The 26,714-nt window shown below is 45.7% G+C and overlaps 1 protein-coding gene across 1 annotated transcript; it reads right to left on the reverse strand.

Annotated features, from left to right (window-relative positions):
- Positions 1 to 8,694: 8,694 nt before the first annotated feature.
- Positions 8,695 to 17,451, reverse strand: Klhl33 (kelch like family member 33). Its single transcript, XM_057786275.1, has 5 exons — positions 17,351 to 17,451; positions 16,436 to 16,996; positions 11,919 to 12,843; positions 11,641 to 11,808; positions 8,695 to 11,447 (listed from the first exon to the last, which is right to left on the reverse strand). The coding sequence occupies exons 1-5, from the start codon at positions 17,358 to 17,360 to the stop codon at positions 10,895 to 10,897; spliced, it is 2,217 nt and encodes a 738-aa protein (XP_057642258.1). The 5' UTR covers positions 17,361 to 17,451; the 3' UTR covers positions 8,695 to 10,894.
- Positions 17,452 to 26,714: the final 9,263 nt, after the last annotated feature.

The raw sequence follows: 26,714 nt of genomic DNA on the forward strand, positions 1-26,714 counted from the left end.
GTAAAGGAGGGCTACAGATTTTTTTTTAGCTGACCTTGTATCCTGCTACATTACTGAAAGTGTCCCTGGTCCTGCTTGGGGTTGGCCTTGCAAAGGTCTCTGGCTCTGAGCTACTACTCCCTTGGAGGTTCCAGACCAAGGCCCACACCCGCAGAGGTCTCTGGCTCCGGCCCACTTGCAAATGTCCCTGGTCTGGATCAGCTTTGGCTCCTGTGGAGCTCTCTGCCTCTTTTTAAGACTTGCATGTATGCCTGAAGGCCAGAAGAGAGCACCGGATGTCATTTTGGATGGTTGTGAGCCACCATGTGGTTGCTGGGAATTGAACTCAGGACCTCTGGAGGAACAGTCAGTGCTCTTAACCGCTGAGCCATCTCTCCAGATTCACACACACACACACACACACACACACAACACAACACATCACATTTCAGTGTGAAAGAAGTCAATACAGGAATTCAAGAAGGGCAAGATCCTTGAGGCAGGAGCAGATGCAGAAGCCCAGGAAGGGGTTGCTTGTTTACTGGCTTTCTCCTCATGCCTTGCTCAGCCTTGTTTCTTATAGAACCCAGGACCACCAGCCCAGGGATGGCACCACACATAATGAACTGGGCCCTCCCCATCAGCCACTAATTAAGGAAACACCCTACAGGCTCACCTACAGCCTATATTGTAGAGGAATTTTCTTAATTGAGGTCTCCTCCTCTCAGATGACTCTAGCTTGTGCCAAGGTGACATAAAACTAGTCAGCACACTCCCTAACTAAATATTTGCATTTACACCCATAGATAAGTGAGGTCCTCGCCCCTCATCGAGGCAGCTTCTCCTGGCAGCAGACATAGACCATTACAGAAAACTGCACCCAACCAGCATGCAGTTGTGGAGCCCAGCCCCAGTGGGCACAGCTACAAGGCAACTCCTACCGCCAAGACTCGGGGATCACTGTGGAAGAGAGGGTGGAAAGACTGAAAGAACCAGGGGACCAAGGCGTTTACTATGAGATTGTGTCTCCTAGGTATGTCAGATGCTACCCCAGAAGTCACACCAAAATGGCTGCCCAAGCATGTCCTGAACTGTGAACAGACGCTTAAAAAAAGTCCCACACTAGCTCAGAAATGAGCAATAGATAGTTATTTATTTAGGGGTAAACCCACAAATCAGAATTCTCTGCTTGAACGGTGGACATAGATGGAATCCAGCAATCCAACAATCTGAACGAACAGCCCGGAAAAAGGAGCGGAAAAAAGGGCTGGATGCAGGCTCTGCATCTGTGTATATAGTATAAGAGGCCACGCCCCAGCAGGCGAGTAACCACAAGCTGCAAGCTTTCCGACAGCATCTCCCCCTTTTGTTTAAATAAGAGAGTTCTAAGCCTAATACAAAATTATATACAATAAGAACAAATATCCTATTCTAACCAGCTTAAGCCTTGTATAATAAATAATTTGGCCAAGTCATGAGAGGAAAGTAACTACAGTTATCTAGTCTTCAACCCCATCAAAGATCCGAGAAGGGAAATAATATTACTTTAGTAAACAGGAAGTGCACTCAAGCAATTTGCAAAATGTGCAACAAATGACAGAAACAGCTGGCTACCTGGGCAGTCACCCAAAGTCACATTTGTAACGTTGAAGCAACCAACTCTGGCTAAGGCCTAGAGTAACCGACAGACCATTTTTATAGGCAGGAAAATTTTCAAAACTGTCTTACCCTGTCTTGGCGAGATTTGATAGTCCTGTTTTGTCCATTTCCGGATACTATATATCTTGTCAGTGGTTGAGGCATGGGCATTTCTTTGCCCAAAGGCCAGTTTTGCCAAGAAGAAAACAAGCTCCAAGTGGAGTGTCTTCGGTGCTCAACATTCTCTCGGGAATAGATTGGTGCTGACAGTAGCAATTGTGTCTCACTTCAACAGAACTCTAAGTTATTTAAATGTCATTTTCTACAGCTCTTTGAAGTGGTTGAAGATTATCTGTCTATGCAGAATACAATCTCTATGTATCTAAAGAACCTGATTAGTCTATCTATAAGTATGACAAACATAGATGACTATTGATCTATATTTCTTAATACCTATATAATTTAAAGACTAAGACAATAAACAACTGTGCAATAAATGAGGACAATGACCTCCAAATGTAAACAATGTATAAGTATCTTGATCAGAGGTAGAAATGTACATTGCAATATAATAAATTTATATCAATATATAAAAAATATTTTAAGCAGAGATTGAAGCATGCATGCATACAGTATTCAGTATAATTTAACTTTGTATCAATATACAAGAATCTACACCAACCTAATTGCCTATAAACAATAACTCACAAGTATTCACTCTATGACTCACTATTATTATTAGTGTGAGTAAGCTCACACCAATCTATTATCCCATTCAATTTTTTTTTCAAAGAGATCCCTAAGCCTATAAAATTTCTCCCTCAACCCCCAACCACATACCAATTATAATCAACTCCTAAATGATATCCCTAACCCTGAGGACAAACTTTGTTGGGAGAGGGGATGTCATCTTCCAGAATTACTTGCAGCTGTCATGGAGGCAACGTGCTTTCTATGGGATCCCGTGAAAGTAAAATAATGGTTAAGTTCCAAGATTAATATCTGGTATAATTGTAAATAGTCTCTGAGTATTTGGTGGAGGTCTGGCCAGAACATTGTAAAAATGTGCACCATTTCAGCTAACCAAGTTGGAATCATCTTGATCAGCTGATACCCAAAACAGGTCTTATAGTAGCACTATCAGCGTAGTGACGTCATATCAACCAGGTGGAGTTGTTGTTATGGGGCCCCATCTTCTTCCTGGAAACTTCAAAGATTACTGTGGGAAAATGTATTGTTCATTGTGGAAAACTTAAGCATTATTTACATAGACATATACAGACATATATATTCAATGAAAGGTACAATAAAGACAAAAATAGGTATGAAGCAAAGTAAAATTTTTTATAAATAGTTTTTTTTTTGTCCCATATCATGACTCCTGACATGAGATAGAAACTCTGGGTTTTTCTTTTAACAATTTGCTTGGATTTAAAGGACAGAGCCGTTGTCCAACTGCAAAACCAGCTCTATATATTTATAAATATAAATACATACATTTTTTAAGATGTGTGCTTACAAATTATATTTGATATTCCCGATGATTCTTTTTGGGTAGTTGTTTTTACATCTGTCAGTATTCAAACATCCAGGGTCCCTTGAATTTTTTGAAGATAAGTGTTTTTCTTCGAAGACAAGAACAGGATCCTGCCCCCACCCTATATGCTTTCCTTACCACCTGTATGGTTATCACTATTGTGGACGAGCTGCCATTTCTCCTTTCCAAAAGGTTTCTCCTCTTCAAACCGAATCTTTATTAATTTTGATGGTATCCACAATTTTTCTTTTCCTGTGGAAACAAGAGCAAAACCCCTTCCCCAACACAGCACATCTCCTGGCTTCCATTGCGAGGTCAGCACATCCTTGGAATAAACTGATTGATTTAATTCAGAAGACCTTTCTATTATCCAATGTCTTTCTGCTGCTGTTGTCCCTTTCTCATTAGCATTAAGAAAATTCAAGGTTAATAAAGCATTATGCAATCTATTTTGGGGGGCATCTCCACTCCTTTCTGTTTGTTTAACATATCCTTTATGGTTTGATTTTATCTTTCTATAACTGCCTGACCTGTAGGATTATTTGGTATACCTGTAACATGCTTAATATTATAATAAGCAAAAAAACCATTTCATTTTCCTAGAGACATATGCTGGACCATTATCTGTCTATTTGTGCAGGTATACCCATGATGGCCATAACTTCTAATAAATGTGTGATTACTGAATCAGCCTTTTCTGAGCTTAAAGCAGTTGCCCACTAAAAGCCTGAATAAGTGTCAATGGTGTGGTGTGCATATTTTAATTTTCCAAATTTTGCAAAGTGGAACACATCCACCTGCCAGATTTCATTTCTTTGAGTACCCTTTGGGTTACTCCCTGCAGGCAACAGTGTTTGATTATAGAAAGAAGAAGTAGGACATCTCTTTATAATGTCCTCAGCTTGTTGCCATGTAATGGAAAACTTTTTCTTTAAACCTTTGCTATTGACATGATGTTTTTAATGAAATTCTGAGGCCTGTAACATGCTTCCAATCAATAATTGATTAATTTCTGCATTACCTTGTGTTAGAGGACCTGGCAGACCCATATGGGATTGGATGTGTGTTAAATATATAGGACAAAACCTAATTTTGATTATGTCTTGCACCCGGATAAATAATGAAGTCAATTCTGTATCATCTGGCATAAATTCAGTGGTTTCAATATGTAAGATAACTCTTTCTGCATATTGTGAATCAGTAACTATATTAAGGGGTTCTTTAAAATCCCTTGGCACCATGAGAATAGCATTAATTCTGCCTTCTGGACAGAATTATAAGGGCTTTGTTCCACCTTACTTAATTCTTCTTATTTGTAACCTGCCTTCCCTGATTTATTTGGATCAGTATAAAATGTACGGGCTCCAGTTATTGGTGCATCATGTACAATTCAGGAAAAAATACAAGAAGTTCTCTTTATAAGGTTAAGTCTATCACTTTTTTGGGATAGTTGCTACTAATTCCTCCCCCAAAATAAGTACAAGCTCTTTGTCATGGTTCATTGTCTTCCCATAACTTTTTTTATTTCTTCAGCAGTAAAAGGCACTATAATCTCTGCCGGGTCTATACCTGCGAATTGACACAGTCTCAATTTACCTTTTGTAATTAATTCAGAGACTTTTTCACATAAGATTTTAATTTTCTACTTGGCTTATATGGTAAAAAAAATTCATTCTAAAATAATATGATCCCTTTGCATTAAAATTCCCATAGGAGAAATTCTGGAAGCAATATGACTAGAATACAATTAAGATTTGGATTCACCCTATCCACATGTGCTTCCTGCAATTTTTCCTCAACAATTGTCAATTCCTTTTCTGCCTCAGCTGTTAATTCTCTGGGACTATTCAAATCTTTATCACCATTTAAGGTTTTGTTTAAATGAATTATTAGATCAGGTGTTATCCCAACAGCCAGTCGTAGACTGGAAATGTCTCCTAATAATCTTTGAAAGTCATTAAGAGTCCGTAGCTGGTCTCTCCTAATTTGTGCCTTTCGTGTCCTAATTTTCTGCAAACCTATTTTATAACATAGGTACTTGACAGAATTTCCTCTCTGTATTTTTTAGGAGCAATTTGAAGTCCCCATTTTGGCAAAAACTTTCTTTACTTCTTTAGACAGTCTTTCTAAAGTATCCATGTTTGAATCAGATAGCAAAATGTCATCCATGTAATGGTAAATTATAGAGTTAGGAAATTGCTTACGTATTATTTCCAATGGCTGACTTACAAAGTATTGGCACAAGGTGGGGATATTGAGCATCCCCCGTGGGAGGATAGTCCTTTGATATCTCCTAGTAGGCTGCTGCAACCCTGACAATACATGCTTTAGTTAATCAGCTGTTTGGGAAACATCATTTTATTCATGAGGTGGGTCCTATTCATAAAGGATTACAGTATGTCTTCCCATATGTCTTAGTTAGGGTTTGTATGCTGAGAAGAGACACCATGACCACAGCAATTCGTACAAGGAAACACTCAATTGAGGTGGTGGCTCACAGTTTCAGAGGTGGAGGCTGTCATCATGGCAAGTACTCCAGCAACGGCAGCGTGGAGGCAGACATGGTGCGGGAGAGGAGCTGAGAGTTCTACATCGTGCAGGCAACAGGAGGTGGCCTGAGACACTGGGTGCGGCTTGAGCATATTTGTGAAAGTGGAGTGTTGGCGGGTGTAGGAGTGAGGAAGCATACCAGGGCAATCATGCCTTCTTTTGTGCAGTATGCTGCGGTGGAGGGAGTGGCACCATTAGGGGGTGTGACTGTCCGAGTGTGTGTGTGGCCTTGTTGGAGGAAGTGTGTCACTGTGGGGGCGGGCTTTGAGGTTCCCTATGCTCGAGATACTGGCCCGTGTCTCAGTCTACTTCCATTACCTTCTCATCAAGATGTAGTCAGTACCATGTCTGCCTGCATGCCACCATGCTCCCTGCCATGACGCTAATGTACTGAACCTCTTAAATGTTTTCCTTTAGAAGAGTTGCCTTGGTCATGGTGTCTATTCACAGCAAAAGAAACCCTAACCAAGACACCCAGGAAATTGATTTGTGACCTATGGAGGCTACTTTCCCCCAAATATGCCCCCGAATTTGGAAGTGTGGTAACACTATGGTGTTTATAGTAGGGAACTGTAGTGCGAGCCAATATTATGGATTAGGACGTTAGCACAGAACCTGAGTGGATGACCAATTCATGGCTACCAAGGCAGCAATGGAATTGTGACTTGTACCCGTGTTTGTAATTCTAGCTCAGTAGACTTTCAAGACTTTATCTGTTTCATTATTCTGGGAGGAAACACAAGTCACCATATTTTGAGTCAACTGTGGTAACAATACATGAACATCTTTCAGAAATGGACCCACATGTGTGTATAAACAAACACATAAGTTCCCAGTAATTACCAGAAACTGTATAAATTCGTAATTATTGTGTACAATCCCAAAGGTTAGCTAGGATTTAGAACACAGTCTATACCATGAGAGAGTGGTTAGGACGGCCCTGTCTTCCAGCCTCCCCTGGGACTGGGATGGTCCTGCCAGCCAGGCTTCCAGATCTCATGCAGTTACAGCACTTAGAGGCTACGCTCGAATAATCCATCCTTTTTGCTTTTTTCCCCCTCCCACTCCTCTTCACTTTCTAAACTCCGCAGGTGCAGCACCTCCCTTTATTTTCCTTCCTTTATAAGAAATAGATTGCAGACGTGCAAGACAGCTCAGTGTGTAAAAACACTTCTGTGGAAGCTTGATGACCTACGTTCTTTCTCTGGAACCGCCCCCCCCCCATAAAAAAAGAGAACTAATTCCCCAGAGTTCTCATCTGACTTCTGCATACACACGGGGCTGGCTAGATTTTGTCAACTTGACAAAAGCTAGAGCTGCCTGGAAAGAGGAACTCTTAATTGAGGATGTGCATCAGTTGCTGCCTCAAGCTCCTGCCCTCCACAAATGGCCTATAACGTGTAAGAAGAAATAAACCCTTTCCTTTCCAAGTTGTTTCTGGTCAGTGCTTTATCACAGTAGCAGAAGCACAGCAGAATATGCACTGTGGTTCATGAGTGCTCATAATCATACACAAAACACACATACACATGCCTCTCAATAATACATAAAATTTAATTTTAAGAGAAGGTGGCCCGGCAAGATGTCTCAGGGGATAAGGGAACTTGTCACCAAGCCTGACAAGCTAAGAGTGATATCTGGGACCCACAGAGTAGAAGAAAATAACTTCTTTCCTCTGACCTTCACACACGTGCTGAGGTAATTGAACATGTATGCACACACACGCGCGTGAGCGCACACACATACATTCACACATAAATAAATGTAGTAAAACTGTTTCATCCTCCCGTTCCCAGCAGCCATCAATTGCCAATAGCTACCCAGATAGGGGTATTATTACTTTGTGAGACCCTCCATGATCTATGCCAGAGTTCCTGTCTGGCTTGACTCTCTGCAGTGACAGTTCATGTGAGCTTCTATGTACAACAGCCCTGTCTTCTCTGGAAAACTCATGCCCATACTGGTAGGGTTGGCTGCTCAAAGGTCCTTGCGCTTTCAGGCCATGAGGGAAACCTGGAGGGTTTGCAGGCTTGTCTTTTTAAAGAAAAGGATATATAATTTGGTTTTCCACCCATAAGACTGGGAATGGAAGGGATTAATAGCCTGGTGATCTATTATCTGAACCTAGCCATACCAACCTCCTACAACCAGGATCTGCAATACCTAATAGTCTTTGCATTATCTGTGTGACCAGACGCTCCCCCAAGTTCCAACAACCAGGACCAGAAGTGGCTGATATCCCAATGACCTCTATGCTATGGGTTTGACTGGAGCCTGTCAGCGAATACAGGTTCTATCTCTAGAACGTCTATCTTGGAAGACGTGACATGTACTTTGAGTTGAGTTTCAATGGAATTATGCCTCCTTGTGCACAGGGGATTATATTACACCAAGAAAGTGTTTCCCAAGTTACCCTGTGCTCATCTAAATATGCATGCAATAGACTGCTCGGGGTCAGACTCTATAAGTGTGAGCACGGGCTGTCTTGCTGAACCTGGTTTCCTTCTTGCTTCTCTCAGATCATTGCTGGCCCTGGTAGTCTCAGAGACCCCCGTACTGGCAGCACTAAGTGGAATCATTGGATTATAAAAAGAAGACAAGAAATTGGGATGGTAAAGTTGAGGAGTGTGGGAGGGGCTGGAGGGGAATGGGAGGAAAACACAGTCTATACATGTTTCAAATTTTCAAACAATATATCTTTAATAAATAAATTAAGATTTAATAAATCTTAAAATATTTGAATTATGTTATCTTCAAAATCTCTCCATTCCACAATTCTATTAAATAATCTTTCTGTATAGTTTTGATTAAACTATACAGAAATTTGATTAAAAATTATTGATTATTGTGTACACGAATGCATGATACATTTTGCTGGGACACATGTGCTAGGGCACACGTGTGGAGGTCATGAGGTTATGCTACCTTTGGAGCCAAGAGAAGAGACAGTTTCTGGATGAGATTTAGATCCTGGAGAAAGACGAGGGAAATGAGGGCGGCCATGGATTGTGCCATTGGCAGCAACAAATGGACGGGGGGTTCATGATTTCATAGACTAATAATAGTTCATAGAATAACACCCAAGTCAAATCATAGGGACTTTCACTTTGAATGTTGTTTACAGCAGAGACTTCCAGACAAGAAGGATTTCATCATTATGAAACCTTTATTTATAGCCATCTTTATGAACATATCACAGGCAAAATGTCCCCCAATTTCCTTTTCTTCTTCAATCTTTCTCTTGTATATATTCTACTCAACCTTTTTTTATCATCAACTCTATTCCTTGTCTATTTAAACAGAAACATACAGTTTAACATGGTGGCCCACACCTGTAATCCCAGCACTCTGGTGTTGGAGGCAGGAGGATCAGAAATTCAAGGTCATCTCAGCTATACAATGAGTTCAAGGCTAGAATCAACTGCACGTGAACTTGCCTAAAACAAACGAAAACCTGAAGAGGAAAACAGGTCCAGAATAAAAGAAACTGCTTTCCCAAGTCTCTTGGCCTTCGCTTTCCTCAGCAGTGGTCTCCCGCCCTCTTGATCCCACAGGACTCACACAATTGCCCTTTTTATAGTCCTGATTCTTGAGTTCATCGAAGGGAAGGAAAGACATTGGAGTGGATTCTTCCTGTCTTCCCAGCCTCAGACTTTCCCTTCGCCACCGTGGACACCTTGGCCTCTGTCTTGCTCCTCCTCCCCGCCCCCATAAATACCCACATCTCACCCTGGTAGACCTGCATGGCGTCAGGTCTCTCTGCAGTCCAAGTCTTGTCGGAGGGTTTCCTTCTTGATGCTTTTATTTGTTTTGTTGAGTTTGATTTGGTTCTCTTAAAACAGTCTCGAGTCCTGGTCCTCCTATTTCTGCCTCTCGAATGCCAGGATTTCCAGTGTGCACCACCATGTCTAGACCTAATGGGGAGACTCTACAGGCAGGCTATGGAGCCAAGGATGGGCCTAGCTACCCTAGGAAGAATTTTGTTGGGAAGATGTAGGTATCCTGCAGATGGGAGAATAAAAGCTAACTGCCAAGAAGGGGGGGGGCATTTAATCCCTTCCACATTCCTACATCAATTTCCCAGTGTCCCAACGTCCTTTTCTGGTCCCTATACTTTGAGTGAAGTTTGATTTTTGTCGTTCCAGAATCTTCTGCATGCTAATTAGGCACTCTATTAATGAGCTCCGGCTTTAGCTCCCAGTGAATTGTACTTCTTTCATTAAAATTCCTAACTCATCCTTGTGCAGTTCTTCCTGGTTGACTCTCTTAATGGAGTATTTATTTGGCAGTCCCTCTCCCGAGGCCCATCTTCCCACGAGTTCCAGAACCACCTTTTCCTTGGTACAGATCATGTACACAGAGGAGTTTATGAGCTTCCATGACCAGGGTGGAGGAAAATACCAACAAGAATAAAGCATTCTCATCTGCACTACGTAACGAGACTGCTTCAAGTCACTGCATACAGAGCTGGAGGATGCTCTCTGGTTAGGAGCTCTGGCTGCTCTTCCAGAGGACCAGGGTTCAGTTCTGAACACTCCACGGCTGTGCACAACCATCTGTAACTTCAATTCCAGAGGATCTGCTGCCTCTTCTGCCCTCTGCAGGCACCAGATAAACATGTGGTTCATGGTATACATGCAAGCAAAACACCCATACATATGAAATAAATAAGTATTAAACAATGTATAAACAAAATAAGCAAACAAAAAAGAATAAAAAACCTTCTTTCAGGGTTAGGGACGTTGCTCAGTTGGCAGAGTACCTGCTTAGCATGCAGGAAGTCTTGAGTTTGATTTTGACCACCAATCAGGTGTATATGCCTGTGAACCCAGTGCTTTTAAGATGGAGGCAGGAGGATTAACAGCTCAAGGTCATCCTTGACTATATAGGGAGTTATAAACCAGCCTGGGATACAAGAGACCCTGTCAATCATTGTCATCAGACCCCTCAATCAAAGTGGGGTAGTACATGCAATCCTAGCACCCAGGAGACAGAGGCAGGACTTTGAGTTTGAGGCCAGCCCAGGCTACACATCCAGTTCAAAGCCAACCAGAGCTACAGTATTAAGAATCTTTCTAATGATAACGACTTTTAAAAGCAAGCAACCAATACAACTTTCCAACCCTCTCATAATTTCTGCCTTTGTCACTGTCATTGTATTCTTATCCCTCGTACACAGCTGATCCTCAGTCACCCAGCACGTTTGTTTTGGTGCTGAGTAGGGACCAAAGCTATGTGCTGCACACTGGGCAATGTCAGGATGCAGGCAGGCATCTCAGCCCGAGGCTTGGGCAGAGTTCCCAGGCAGAGCCAGCGGTCCAGACCAGGGCAGTAGGCATGGACAAGGTGGGAGATGGCGTAAGTACGGTGACTGTAGCCCCCCAGTACCAGGAGCTCCCCCTGTAAAACAGCACCTGCAGCCCCGACGTGCGAGGAGGGCAGGGGTGCCAGGTGAGTCCAGCTATCCGTCTTCGGTTCATAGACCTCAAAGCTCAGCAGGTCCCCAGTGTCACCGAGTCCACCCGCCACATACAACCTCCCACCCAGAGCAGCCATCACATGACTAGCCCGTGCTACTCGCATTGGGCTCAAAACTGTCTCAGGCTTCTCAAGTTTGGGGTCATAGATCATCAAGGAGTCCAAGAACTGGCCGGTCCCACTATAGCCGCCGCTTACATACAATCGGCCCTCGAGGATTGCAGCTGCGTGGGCGAAACATGGTACTGGAAGAGCAGGTGCCGGCCTGAGGGAGAGCAGAACGGAAGATCAGGCAACCGGCATGTTCAACTTCATTTCCTTCTACTGTGAGGTCTTGCTATAGCCTAGGCTCCCGCCTTCACCTCTGAAGCGCTGGGATTGCAGCTGTGTGCCACTGTGCCCAGCTTCACTCTCCTGTTCCAAATCTAGTTTCTCCCCATGGCGCTTTGCCTGCTTACCTCCAGATGTTGAGTTCAGGGTTATAGATTTCAACAGAGTTAAGGGCAACACCATTGCCCCGTCCACCCAGGGCATAAAGCTCTCCATCAAACACCACCAGAGGGAAGAAGCTCCGAGCCTGGTACAAGGGTGCCATTTCCTCCCAGTCTTCTTGACTGGAGCTCCACCTGGACACAATGGAAAAGATACAGAAAGGGTGACCCTGGGAGCCCACGCCTCGCCAGATTGACACTTTCTCTTGCTTGCCCACATGGGGCCTACTACACATTGATGGTACCTGAGAGTTGAAGCCAGAGTGTTGCTATTGCTGTAGAAATCCTGTCCCCCACAGACATAGAGTTCACTTCCTGTTAGGCTTGCAGCTCCATGGCGAAAGCGCCCTGGGGCAGGCAGGTCAGGCAGCCGACACCATTCCACAGTGCGCACGAGACCCATGCCACAGCGGAAAGCCCGGGCCCACCACACTTTGCAAGACGGCTGTCTTCGGTCCATGTTAGGTCTAAGCCCATCCCCACCAATAACCACCAGCGCTTGGTCAGGCTTCCTCCACCTCTCTTGACCTGGTATTTCGGCTTCCACCATCAGCTGGTTCAGCAGATCAGGAGACAGAGGTGGAGGGAGCCCAGCTGCCCGCACCTTTCTCAGCTCTCGGGTAGACATGCGACCAAAGCGGACACATCGCAGCAGGTCCTTGGCCTCTGACTCCTGGGTCTCGGGGTTGGCAGCCAGCCAGCGCCGTGCAGCCATGAAAGCCTCAAACTCTTCTTGTACGTGGAGCTCATCACTATCCAAGAGCTCAGCCAGGCAGGTAGCCGGTAACGACGGGAAAGTAGGGCACAAAGACACAGCAGGCAGATGAGAGAGGAGGTAACCATGGGCTTTTCCCCAGACTTTCTCCAAGCCAGGAGCTTCAACCATAGGAAACAAAGCCAGGCAAAGAGCAGGGCAGAGGTTTTGAGCCAAGGCTCTCTGACACAAATCCAGGCAGGAGGAGCTTTGATACTGCAGCGCTGCCTGGGCGACTCTTAGCAATCCTGGCCATCTTTCTCGTACAACTCCAGAGTAGGCAAACGAAACGAGGAGTCTCAGGTCTTGAGAAGTGATGGTACGCAGAGACACTTTTGTGCCCTGGGACTCCCTCATCCCACTCAGAAGCATGGCCCCAAAGAACTCGCTGCCACAGGCCAGGGCTACTCGGTGCACTGCAATAGGGAGGAAGCAAAGGAAAGCCACACTGTTGCGAGGCCGCTGCCTCCGATCCTAACATCAGCCTGACTTGTAGCATTGCTATTCCAATGATGTACGTGGGAGCTTTCGTTCTGGGAGTGTAGTTCAGTGCTGCGGCACCCGCCTAGCACGCAAAGCCTGGGTTTCAGCCCCCTCGCTGCCCATCCCTGGATTATGATTCCATAGGTCTCAATAGTAAGTTGGAGAATCTTTGCTTTAATATCTTTTTCTTGCTTTCTGGAAACAGGGCCTCGTTATGTAGTCTTGACTGGTCTGGAACTTACTGTGCAGACCTGACATGTGCTACTGTTCCCAGATTTATTGTGACATGGCTACTATCCCCAGACTTACCATGGAGACCTGACATGTCCCCAGACTTACTGTGACATGGCTACTGTCCCCAGACTTACCATGGAGACCTGACATGTCCCCAGACTTACTGTGACATGGCTACTGGCCCCAGACTTACCATGGAGACCTGACATGTGCTACTGTTCTCAGACTTACCGTGCAGACCTGACATGTCCTCAGACTTCCCATGGAGACCTGACATGCACTACTGTCCCCAGACTTACTGTGACATGTGCTACTGTCCCCAGACTATTTTAAAATTCTCAAGTGCCCTGTATTATGCTCATGTTAGTGTCTGAAGGACATTTTAGCATTTTAGGTCCATGTCAGTTAGAAAACCAGTCTCTTTTTTGGATTTTCTGTGTAGCCCTGACTGTCCCGGATCTCTATAGACCACGTTGGCTTCAAACTCACAGAGATTCACCTGCCTCTGCCTCCCAAGTGCTGAGATTAAAGGTGTGTGCTGCTGCCACCCAGCTAGAAAAACAGTCTTAATGAATGCAGATGAGCAAACCCTGTATACACTGTTTGCTAATAGGGAACACAAAACAAACTGAATAGACCAATGGACAACTTTAAAGGCTTCCATGCACTGTGAACAAAAAAGAGGTGCTTTTCATTTATAGCTGCAAGGGTCACAGTCATCAGCCACCCCACCAGAACGGCTAGAAGTCCAGTTCTAGGGGACTGGGCACCTTCTTCTGGCCTCTGTAGGTATCAGGCACACACGTGGTACATGACATACATGCAGGCAGTCGCATACACATAAAATAAAACAAATATACCTTTAAGAAAAGAAACAACAGAGGGCAGGCAAGATGGTTCAGTGCGTATAGGGACTTCTCATCAAGACTGATCAAGACCTTAGGAGCCACATGAAAGGAGACTTCTTGAGAGCTGCCCTCTGACTCTGGAAGGTCCTGCTACTCACACACACGCACACACACACACACACACACACTCACACACGTGAACTGCTACTCACACACAACACTCTCACACGTGAACTGCTACTCACACACAACACTCTCACACGTGAACTGCTACTCACACACACACACTCACACACGTGAACTGCTACTCACACACACACACTCACACACGTGAACTGCTACTCACACACACACACTCACACACGTGAACTGCTACTCACACACACACACACTCACACACGTGAACTGCTACTCACACACACACACTCACACACGTGAACTGCTACTCACACACGTGAACTGCTGCTCACACACACACACTCACACACGTGAACTGCTACTCACACACACATATACTCTCACACACGCATAATTATATGCAATACTTTTTTAAGTAGAGAAGAGTTTTTGTTTTAATAGAATTGGGCTTTGTGTTGAAGGCTACAAAGCCCTAGATACATGAAGGCAAAATGATCATGAGTTCAAAGCCTGCCTGGGCTGAAGAATGCATTCAAGACCACCCTGGGAAAGTTGGTGAGACTCTATCCAAAGAAAAAATAAATCAGAAAGTAAGAGCTCAAATGTCCCTTTCAAAGATTTGTTTTAATTGTTTTCAGTCATGTTCATGTGTGTCTCTATGTGTGGGTGGGTGCACGGGAGAATGGGTTCTTATGGAGGCCAGACAGCTGTGGTCCGCCCAGTGACAATGCTGGGAGCTGCACTCGGGTCCTCTTCTCTGTTTGCTTTAAAACACATATCCCTCAGTAAAATGCCAAGCAGAAATGATGAGATGAACTAGACATAGTGGCATCCAGTGGGATGAACGTTTGAGTGTTAATTTTTGCTTTGTGTTTGAAGTGTTTCATGATAGAAAGAGTTTCTGCTAGAAACTGTCTCAGGAGGTCTTAGTCAGGTTTCTGTGTTGCTCATGAGTGAATCTTTTGAATTCCACACTGTTTTTAGACCAGTTGTGGAATGTGTACCTCTCAGAGGGCAACTGAGAATAATGATGTTTCTATTGTCTTTTTAAGTAGTAGGTAGTGGCCTGGTGTGTCCCAAATAACAAGCACTAGTCAGAGCTTCCTAGTCTATCTACATTCTGGGACGTGAGCTAAACCAGCCCAGCTTTCATATCGCCAACACCTGTATCTGAGACTCGGTTGTGAAAAGCTCACAGCCACTTGGAATCTCCCTCTTACTCATTGCTGTACCCTAAGATTTAAAGTGATGGGTTCCCATATAGCGTTATGACTATGTGGGAACCCCAAACCTTCATGAAAATGTTATAATTATTAAACTGTAAAGCATCACCCTTTAGCTGATGCCGTGAGGCAGAAAGCCACGGATAGCTCTCCTTCTGGAGAAGCTCTGATAAGCACTCACGGGTGTGACTGAGCCCTTCTGGAGTTCCTGAACTCCTGACAACCCTCCCTCTGTAGCCGCCTAAGTGCTACAGATGTGTGTCACAAGGCCCTAGATTTGTTTTTTCTTTCCTTTTTTGATTTTTGTTTGTGAGGTAGGTACTCACAATTTAGTTTTTTTAATTAATGAATTTTGAGACAGGATTTCTCTGTGTATCCCTGGCTGTAATAGAGCTCACTCTGTAAACCAGGCTGACCTCAATCTCAGCGATCCACTTGCCTCTTCCTCCCCAGTGTTGGGATCAAAAGTGTGGGCCACCACCACCCAGCAACAGTAGAAAAATTACAGTTATAAAGTAACAACGAAAATAATTTCATGGTTGGGGGTCACCATAACACAAGAAACTGTATTAAAGGGTCGAGGCAGTAAGAAGGTTGAGATCCACTGGTTAGAGGAAGCAGATTGGAGTCTGCTGCCAGAGTCAAGCACACCAAGAAGAAAGGACACTTTGGGAGACTTCTACCGACTGTCTCTTGTTTGCTGTGTGCTTATGTCAAGGGCCGCTGGCTAACCTGAGCCAGTCACTTTCTGCTTGTTTTACTGCCATGGACTGTACTGTAAGCCCCAGCCAGCTGGCTGGAAATCTAGGTACTGGGCAAGGGGGGAAAGCGCCTGAACTGTCAGTTCAAATTTGTCCGGGCATCTAGGAAAACAATTCAACTGCGCATGCGCATCTCTTGGTGGCGCTGGAAAAGCACCAAAAAGGACATACTTGCTGGAGCGATGATTCAAAACTCTGACACTGGGCGGGGGGTAGGGGGCAGCGGTAGAGTGGAAGTGAGAACTTAGGCTCCATCCCTAGCACCGCAAAACAAAAAAACCCTGAGACATGCATTCTTAGCAGTTGCTCCCAGGCCCTCACCCCGCAGGCGGTAGCCCTCTGCTTCCAACTCCAAGTCGCACCCGACGCCCTCTCGATAGAGACGCTCAATGCTGTGCAGGTTCTCCCTCAGCTCCTCTGCCTGGCTGAGCTTCTCTTCGTCTTCGCTGGCTTTGCCATGCCCTTCTGACCTCACCCGGGCCGCGTTCTTCACCCGGGGCGCTCCCAGCGCCTCTGCAGCAGCCAGCACTTCGCCCTGCGAGGCGGGGCCCAGCACCCCCTCATACGCAAAGGTCATTGCAGCCTCCCAGCCCCTCCGGGTCACGTCGAGGCTGAAGCGTGGCTGCTGACCTCCACCGCCCCGCAGCCTGCCTTGGAAGAGGCTGCTGATTGCAGCCAAGATCACCCGATGCACCCCATATACCTGTCCCCCTACTGACACCTCCTCATCCAGCAGCAACTTTTGCTCCCGCAGCCTCTGTGCTTCAGCGAAGAACTGACCGGGGTGCTCCATGCTGCACAACATCTCAGGTTCTGCCGAGTCGTCGCAGTCATCTTGTTCCTTCCCGTTCTCCAGGGATGAAGCTGAAAGGGGAAGGTTTCCTGAAACCAAGGGGCTGGGGTCAGGCTCTGCCGGAGAAAAAGGAAAGCAAGCCAGGGTCCTCGTCGGGAGAGGGAGACCAGAAGGAGGTTCTTCGGGCAGGTAAAGGGAGTTCAAGACCATCCTTCCGAACAGAAAAGGAGATATGCTCCAAGTCTGAGGAAAAAAGCTCACGGCTCAGGCTTGTGAGATTGCTGCAGGTGAAGGCACGAGAGAAGGATGCCTGAGCTGCGCCCAGAAAACCAGAGCTGTCTGCAATTCACAGAGCGATCAGCCCCTCGCTCCACCCCAAGGGGACAAGCTAACTTTGGAATAGTAACTATAGGGTTCTCCGAGTGCAACAAAACCGCAAACACCTGTAGCCATCAGGCCAGGGTCAAGCCCGCCTTTCCGCTTGCTTTAGTCCCAGGCAGGAGACGCCAGGCTTCCGCTTGCCCTCACTTGAGTCCCCACTCTGCTTAGGACCGCTGTGTACCGATCCCAGTAGCGGCCCCACTTGACTAATTATAGCCAGCCTGAGGACTAGGGCTGGAAGCTGACACCCAATGCACTGAGCCAAGTCCTGGGATGACTTCCCCCTTCCTTCCCTTCCACCTGTAGGTCATATGAGGGTGCTGAATGGAGAAATTGCAAGGCAGAGAGAATGCAGACTTGGGTGAAGTGAGACAGGCCAGAACTCTTTTCACGACTGGTGGCAGGGAGCTAGCGAAGAGGTCTGAAGTCTATACTGTACAACACTTGAGGTTTGGTTACCTTCCTTCTCAATAGCTGTGGGATTTGGAAAAAAATTTCTTAACCTCTGCCCAACTTTGTCCTGGTTGGTGATTATAATTGCTGTACATCCATAACCCCAGAGGGTTAAGCAAAAGCCTCCACAGCAGCCTAACACTTTACACATCAGTAAAACCAAACTGAAGGTACAAATCAAAGTTGCATATTTTTAAAAAGTGATTTTAGGACTGGGCAGTGGGCACATACCTTTAATCCCAGCACTCAGGAGGCAAAGGTAGGCGAATCTGAGTTCGAGGTCATCCTGGTCTACAAGAGCTAGTTCCAGGACAGCTAGGGCTGTTACACAAAAAAACTCTGTCTCGAAAAACCAAAAACAAAACAAAAACCTAGTTTTAGTAGATAATGTCTTCCCTTTAGCCTACGCTTGCCTGCAGTCCCATCCTCCCGTGGAAGGACCATGAGTTGGGGAATTACAGGCATGCACCATCAGCAGTCAGGAAACTGAATTCTAACGGCTCTTGTCCTTCCCTACCCCTGGGCCATGGTCTCTAAACCAGAGGGGAACAGAGGAGGAGGCTGTAGGTCCAGCTGGACCAGGGATTCTCAAGGATGCATCAGCAGGCTGTCCACCCATGAGAGCTCTCCAGCTGGGCTTCCCCGGCCCCCCGCCCCATGTCACACATCCCAGCACTCAGAGCTACCTGCTGGGTACCCCACCTTGTGGCTGAAGTCTACCTCAGAAAGGACAGAGTCAGTAACCACGTAGGACCTACAGCCTACAGGGTCACAGGAGCCCATCGCCTGCCAACTTTCCCATGACTGTCCTCAAGTGCTGGTGACCACAACCCAGCTAGATCTCTGATTTGAACTCTGAGCTTTCTCCAGGGTCTGCTTAAATACACTCAGGCAGGGTTAGAAAAGTAATCAAGAAGCCCAAATTTCCTATATGACTTTCAAAATAGCTTTCCCTAAACCCGAATGATTCCTGAAAGTTAAAGATTTTAAAATAAACAATTTTATATAGTCTTTTCAAAGGATTTTAAAGTTATTTCATTGATTCTGAATGTATTATTTTAATAATTTAACACTAATAACCAAGAATTTCCACTACTACTTCAAACTTACAGGAAATATAGGCAGAGGAAGCTCAAGAAACTTGCCAAGTGTTCTGTATGGTCTAAAGAGTGTTCTGTAACAGCCATGCCTTCACAAATGAGTTTATTAAATACACAGCAGTTAATAGGAAAAGAATAAATAGCAAACAGTTGTAGTGGCTTTTTCATTGGGCCGCCAGCTCACAAAAAATGACAGATTTTTTATTAATTATGAAAGCTTAGCCTACAGCTTAGGCGTGCCCCACTACCTCTTACAGCCTACATTAATTTCACCCATTTCTACTCGTCTTTGTGCTGCCGCATGGCTTCTCTCCTGCATGTCTTGCTCCCTCTGCGTCTGACAGGCAACTTCCCCTTTCTTTTTCCTATTGCTCTCTCTCTCTGTCCAGAATTCCCACCTATACCTCCTGCCTAACTATTGGCCATTTAGCTTTTTATTAAACCAATCACAGTGATGCATCTTTTCACAGTTGATGTGGGAGTCTTCTGTTTTGTGTTGATTTCATTGGTTAAATAAAGAAACTGCCTTGGCCCTTTAATAGGACAGAAAATTAAGTAGGCGGAGTAAACAGAACAGAATGCTGGGAGGAAGAAGTCGAGTCAGGCAGTTGCCATGATTCTCCCACCCGACACAGGTTAAGATCTTTCCTGGTAAGCCACACCTCGTGATGCTACACAGATTATTAGAAATGGGTTAAAGCAAGATGTGAGAGTTAGCCAGTAAGAGGCTAGAGCTAATGGGCCAAGCAGTGTTTAAAAGAATACAGTTTCTGTGTAATTATTTCAGGTAAAGCTAACCGGGTGGTGGGACACAGCCCCGCCGCTCCTTTCAACACACAGTGTAATCAAACATCTCAAAACAAGTAGATAGACCCATTAGACAATAAGACACTATCATATTGGGCACCTATAATCACCCAGTAGAAATTGGCTAGAAATGTCTCGTTGCGGGAGCCAGCAGGGTTCAAGAAGAGAGTCATGGGTGCAGCAGAGTGTCCTCTTGGATAGGCTGCCAAGTAAAAACACAACAGTAAACAACAGACAGGGAACATCATCAATAAGTCCTACTGGAGAAACTGAGGCAATCAGCCAGAGTTCTTGATTGAGAGCGCTCTTTCCACAGATGAGCTAGCTTCCTATGGCTGAGGCACTAGCTTCCCATTTCCACCGGCGGAAGGAATAAACAATCCTCACTCTTGTGATATTAAGGGATAAACAATCATCACCCTTGTTGGAGATGGCTTACCTTAGCTGTTCTCAAGATCACAACGCTCCTTACTATTCTGAGATAACTGTCCTTCCTTCTTCCTGCCAGAGACAAGAGAGGTCAGCTCATGTCTAGGTATGAGCTGGGGGTCTTAGAGGACACTTGGAGACAAACAGAATTAGGTTTGAAAAGAGGGTGGGGTCCAACCCAGCTTCTCAGTGAGATCAAAGAGTGCGGTGGTCTGAATGAGAATGGGCCCCATAGGCTCATGTGTTTGAATGCCTGGTCCCCAGTTAGTGGAACTGATTAAAAAGGATTAGAAGGTGTGGCCTTGTTGGAGAAGGTTTGTCACTGGGGGTGGGCTTTGAGGTTTCAAAAGCTCTTGCCATTTCAAGTTAGCTCTTTCCCTGCCCTGTGGCTGTTGTCTCAACATATGAGTGCTCAGCTACTGCCCCAGGGCCATGCCTGCCTGCTCTCATTCTCCCTACATTATGTCCATGGCCTCTATTGACACTCTGAAATTATAACCAAGCTCCCAATGATAATGCTTTCTAGGTTGACTTGGTCATGGCGTCTCTTCACAGCAATAGAAAAGTCCGTGAGTTTTCCAATACAATGTGCATTAGTTCAAGGGTCCCACAAGAGGCATGGCAGGAGATCAAACCCAGGCCAGCAGAACAATTATCCCATTAGTGTCTGGATGCATTGTTTCTCTGGTCCTTCAGTGTATGAATGTGATTTCCAGGTGTAACAGGACTCATCAAGAAAATACATCCCTGCGCCACATGCACACGAGACAGTGAGCTGAATGTGACCCACCATGTCTTTGGGTCTTTCAATTCCTCCTTTATAAGCTCTTGCCTTTGAGAAGGACCTAGGCCTTACAGCAGCAAGAAAAAGATTTTCCCAAATCATCACAGTGATTAGACTCACAGATTGCTAAACACTGCCAAGAGTCCAGTATGAGGAGTCTCTGGGATATACTTGATATTAAAATTACAGCACAAGCTTTTTATTTTGAACTGGCTGGTACACAGTAAATGAGGCAAGCAAAATCCAGCTGACTTCCAGAGAAACAGAAAACTTGAAAATTTGTCCCTTTCCCTTACCGGCATTCTCTTCTGAAGTCTGAGTATTCGGCACTGGCATGCCATTCTAGTACCCCATCCTTAGAGAACACACTCCAGAAAGGAGAGCCAGGCCCTGACATTCACCACAGGGGCCATGGTCCGACCCACCAGCTTTGCTGTTACAAGGTTGCATATCCCAGTTCAGAACAGTGGGGAAGAACACCAGGCCAACGTCACGATTTGCTGTCACCTGACTTTAATATGCTGTAATAGTGTTAATTGTTAACCTGATGGAGTCCACAGTCACCTAGGAGCTAAACCTTAGGGCACCCTCCTGAGTGATATTTAGGTTGAGGTGAACCTCTGACAATGGCTGTGAAGGATTATCTTGGTTATGTGAATTGGTGTGGGAAATCCCATCTTTTTTTGGGTTGGTTGGTTTCTCAAGAAAGGGATTCTCTGTAGCTTTGGAGCCTGTCCAGGAACTAGCTCTTGTAGACCAGGCTGGGGGAAAACCCACCTTAACGTGGGTAGGACTATTCCCTGGGTGGAGATGCTCGACTGTACATAGAGGAGATAGAACACACTGGAACTAGAAGTCATCCTTGTCTGCTTCCTGACTGTGGATGTCATGTGACCAGCCACGGCAAGCTCCTGTTGCCTTGACTCCCCTGCCATGGTGGACTGTACCCCTTGAACAGTGAGATGAAATAAACCCTTTCTCTTGAATTGCTTTTTGTTGGGGTGTTTTCTTACAGCCCAGGAGAATGACCTGAGACACATGACTCAACACCACTTTACCTCAGCGTGCTACTCTTTCCCGGGTGTTTGGTGTCATAATAAGCAGTGTGAGCAATCACTACGTGCTAGCGATCACGCTAAACGTTGTATAGCTCTTAGCATTTCGATTCACAGCAGCCCTCTGGGAGAAGTTCTGCTCTGATGTGCATTCTACAGGTGGGGAGCTCCCACGAAGTTCCTTCGTTCACATGACTATAGAGCCAAAGAGAGAGGGTCCAATTTCATAGTCTTATCAAATAAGTCACAACTAAGAAATGGATGGATTTTCTCTTTTTTAACTTGGTCTCTAGACACAATTATAAATTGATACTAAGTTTTCACATCATCCTGAAAACAAAGGCATCCCTTAATATCAGAGCAGGAACCACAGCCACCTTCTTCATATAGGCTTGATAGAAGAGGGTTCCTGTGATGGTTGGAGTGAAAATGGAACTGTTTGGGGGGACTAGTGGGTGTGGCCTTGTGGGAAGTGTTTCACTGGGAGTTGGGTTTGTTTTTTACTTATTTATTGATTGCATATAATGTGTTCTGCCTGCTTGCACACTTGCATGCCAGAAGAGGGCAAAAGATCTCATTATAGATGGTTTGGAGCCACCATGTGGTTGCTGGGAATTGAACTCAGATCTTCTTGAAGAGCAGCCAGTGCTCTTAACCTCTGAGCCATCTCTCCAGCTCCCATGGGTTTGGGGTTCAAAAGCCTGTGCCAGGCCCGGGGTTTCTGTCTCTGCCTGCCTGCTGCCACCATGCTTCCTGTCATGAAACCTCTGCCTCCTGAAGTTAAACGCTTCCTTCTAGAAGAGCTGCTCTGGTCATGGTGTCTCTTCACAGCAAGCGGAAAGCACAGACTTCCACTCTCTATTGGCCGCAGGTATACCACGCAAACATGCTGCACACATGCAGGTATACTATGCACACAGGCTGCACACATGCAGGTACACCATACACACATGCTGCACACATGCAGGTACACCATGTACACATGCTGCACACATGCAGGTACGCCATGCACACATGCTGCACACATGCAGGTATACCATGCACACAGGCTGTACACATGCAGGTACACCATACACACAGGCTGCACACATGCAGGTACACCATGCACACAGGCTGCACACATGCAGGTACACCATGCACACAGGCTGCACACATGCAGGTATACCATGCACACAGGCTGCACACATGCAGGTATACCATGCACATAGGCTGCACACAGGCTGCACACATGCAGATACACCATGAACACAGGCTGCACACAGGCTTGTCATGCTGCCTCATCTGGGACCAGATGCTCTGGGTTTCAGAGCCTCTTCTCTGAAGAGGAAGTCTTTGAGAGCCACCGAGATGGCTCAAAGGGTACAGTTCCTGATATCAAGCCAATGATCTGAATTAGATCTCTGGAAATCAGGTGGTAGAAGGTTAGAACTGACTCCTGCTAGTTGTCCTCTGACCACACACACACACACACTATTCTTTTTTTTTCCGTTTTTTTTTTATTCTTTTTTAATTAAAATTTCCAACTGCTCCCCGTTTCCCATTTCCCTCCCCCTCCTCCCACATATTGCCCCCTCCCCCCGCTCCCCTCCCCCTATCCCCACTCCACTTCTCCTCCCCCTAGTCCACTCCCCCTCCCTCTCGATACTGAAGAGCAGTCCAAATTCCCTGCTCTACAGGAAGACCAAGGTCCTCCCACTTCTATCTAGGTCCAGGAAGGTGAGCATCCACACTATTCTTAGTAGCAAGTCATTACAGAGTGACTTAAGTTTCTGTCTGCCCCATTACCCTGGAGCAGCAATTACATTAACTTCACAGTCTCTATGTGTACTGTGGACTACAATATAAGCTCTTCCTTTCAAACCAGTATGTTTTGGTTTCCGTGTGTGTGTGTGTGTGTGTGTGTGTGTGTGTGTGTATGCAAATTTGGGAGGTCAAAGAATAACTTGCAAGACTTGGTTCTCTCCTCCCACATGTGTGTCTCAGGGATGGAAGTAGGGTCCTGAGGCTTTGATGGCTGGGTTTCTCCTTCCATGTATGTCTCGGGGATGGAGGCAGACTTTGATGGTTGGTGTTTTTACTCACTGAGCCTTCCAGACAGCCTAAAATCTTTCTTTTCATTTATATAAAAAGGGGCTTAAAATAAGTATAACAATAAAAGATAGGGGTTGGAGAGATGCTCTTCCTGAGACCCACATTCAGTTCCCAGCACCCATATCAGAAGGCTTTAATTTAAAGAATTCTGCTCCAAAGGATGTGTTACCTTGGCTTCTGTGGGTACCTGTACTCGTGTGAACATATCACATACAGATACACATCTGTACACGGGTAAAAACAATACAGTCAATCTTGAAAATGGAGGGGGGGCATTGAGACAGGGTTTCACCATGTAGCTTTGGCTGTGGATGAGCCTGGAGCTTATTCTGTAGACTCAACTGGCCTAGAACCCATAGAGATCTGCCTGCCTCTGTCTCTCAAGTGCTGAGATTAAAGGTATGAGACTCATTTTTTTTTTAAAGAAAGAAATTTGAACCCATGTCTCAACATGGCTAACACCAAGGACACTATGATAAATGAAATAAGTCAATTACAGGAAAGGGTAGTTGTGATTTCATCTAGGGGTCGGCAGTAATCTACTCACAGGGAGTGGAGCAACAGCTGCCGGAACTGGGGCTGGGGAGGCGTGGGGAACAAAGAGTCCAGAGCTGCAATCTGGCAGGGAGCAGAAGCTCTGCAGGTGGGGTGCAGGACACGAGCCCGCTTCGCGCGGCTGAACTATACCCTTGGCGTGGATAAGACGGTAAGTGCAGGAAGTCCTCTAAAGCACTGAGCAATCTCACAGGCCCCATTATCCGAGTTTTAAATGAAATTACTGTTCTTTGAAAGGCATTTTATCACATTTATTGCATGGGGGAAGGGGTATGCACATGCCACAGCCCACACAGAACGACTTGCAGAAATCTGTTCTCTCTTCTACCTGGGGGTCCCAGGGATCAAATCCAGGTTGTTGAGTTTGTTGCAAAAGGGCCATTTTTGCTGAGTCAGGTCACCCAGGTATCAACCCAACAGGCAGCAGCTCGGGGTGGGCTTTCCCTCCCTCTAAGTAGGCTCTTTGGGGATTGGATCAGGATGCAGAGAACTCAGGAGAGCAGTTCCAGGAACTGTTTCCCGACTGCCTTAGGCCAGGGATTTGAGAGTCTGCTGTGTGACAAGCAGACTGAGCCTGGCTGGTGGCTCACAGCACGTGAGCTCCCTGCAAGGCCCGGGCTTGAGGTCTGGGCCCAGGTCTGAAAGAATAAGACAGAGGAAAGGGGGCTGAAAGAAGACGGCCTGGTACCCCAACCTGCACCTCGGGCCCGGGGGGGGCCTTCTAGGTCGGAAGCATTTGTTAGCACTATCTACCGCGGATGCCACCCTTCTGATTGCAGAAACTGCACCTTTCATTTTAGCGAGACTCGGGGTATGTCATGCCTCACTGAGATGCTGAGTCCACAAGGTACTGAAAGAACCAGGGCCGTTTGTTCAGTTAAGCAAACCCTTCCCCCAGGCCCTGTGCTGGGGATGAGCTTGTGAATTAGATATGGCCTGAGACTTGGAATACTTTCTGTTAGTAGAGGGAAAGAGTCAGGTAAGCAGTCATTACCCCACTCCCACTTGAGAAACCTTCAGGCTTTACACTTTCTCAACCCCCACCCTCAAGGTGGCCAGGAAGACCGCTTGTCATCTCTCTGATTATCGTCACAGGACTATGCTAATCTCAGATCTACTGACATTCAAGAAAAAATAGAAGTAATGACCCTTATGACTTTTTATAAGTAGCCCTGCTCTGAGAAGCTGCAGAGTGAGCTAGACACAAACACAAAGGTTATAGCCAGAGGCCTAAATGCAGACAGCGAGAGAAGGAACTGAGACGTTTTTGAAGAAAAGCCACGACCTTGGTTCTGCTTAGAAGGAAGGAGAAATGGGATTTTAGTTAAATGTTCAATTAACTAGAAGTAAAACACACACACACCTATCAAAGAGAATGCCAAGCCTGTTTTCTGGCACGAACCAGAAGGGTAGCTATCACTGAACTAAAAGTAACTGAAGGTGGAAGTTGGGGAAAATACAAATTCAGTTTGGTCCTCAGGTGATGGACCACAAACTGTGAGATGAAATACATCCTTTCTTTCTCCAGCTGATTTTGGTCCTGGTATTTATCAGAGCACTAGAAAGCCTAACTAAGACAAGCTGTCTACCGGGTGTCCAAGCAGAGATGCCAAAGAGCAGCTTAGTACTTGTGAGAAGAGTCTAGGTGTAAGACCGGACAAAATCACCCCACGTGCCTGTGCCAACGTCCAAGTTAGACATGGACAGGCGTGGTGGCACGGGCCAGCACTTGAGACTGAAGGCAGAAGACAGCTCAGTGCAATGAGGAACAGCAACAGAGACAAAGGAATGATCAGCTGGAAGGCAGACAGCCTAAAGCCACGTCAAAGAACAAGCCTCAAGTCAGCCTTGCACACAAACCAGAATCTACCCTTAGATCTGTGGCCAAGTCACCAATGACCCTGGGAAAACAAATCTGTTACAATCATTTTATTTTTGGGTTTTTGCTTTATTTTTGAGACAAGGTTTCTCTGTATAGTCCTGACTATCCTGAAACTCGCTCTGGAGACCAAGCCGGCCTCAAACTCAGAGATCTACCTGCCTCTGCCTCCTGAGTGCATTATTTTTGATAGTTTTTTGTTGTTGTTGTTGTTTTTGTTGTTGTTGTTTGTTTGGTTTTTTGTTTTTGTTTGAGATAGGGTCTTCGTAGCCC

Source organism: Chionomys nivalis, chromosome 12 (assembly GCF_950005125.1).
Source record: "Chionomys nivalis chromosome 12, mChiNiv1.1, whole genome shotgun sequence".
NCBI classification, from domain to species: Eukaryota; Metazoa; Chordata; class Mammalia; order Rodentia; family Cricetidae; genus Chionomys; species Chionomys nivalis.

Coding starts and splice junctions, on each gene's coding strand:
- Klhl33 (XM_057786275.1), bottom strand. Junction 12,844..16,435: donor AGAGGGCTACCGCCTGCGGG/GTGAGGGCCTGG, acceptor TCCCTATTGCAG/TGCACCGAGTAGCCCTGGCC. Junction 11,809..11,918: donor ACTCTGGCTTCAACTCTCAG/GTACCATCAATG, acceptor CATTGTGTCCAG/GTGGAGCTCCAGTCAAGAAG.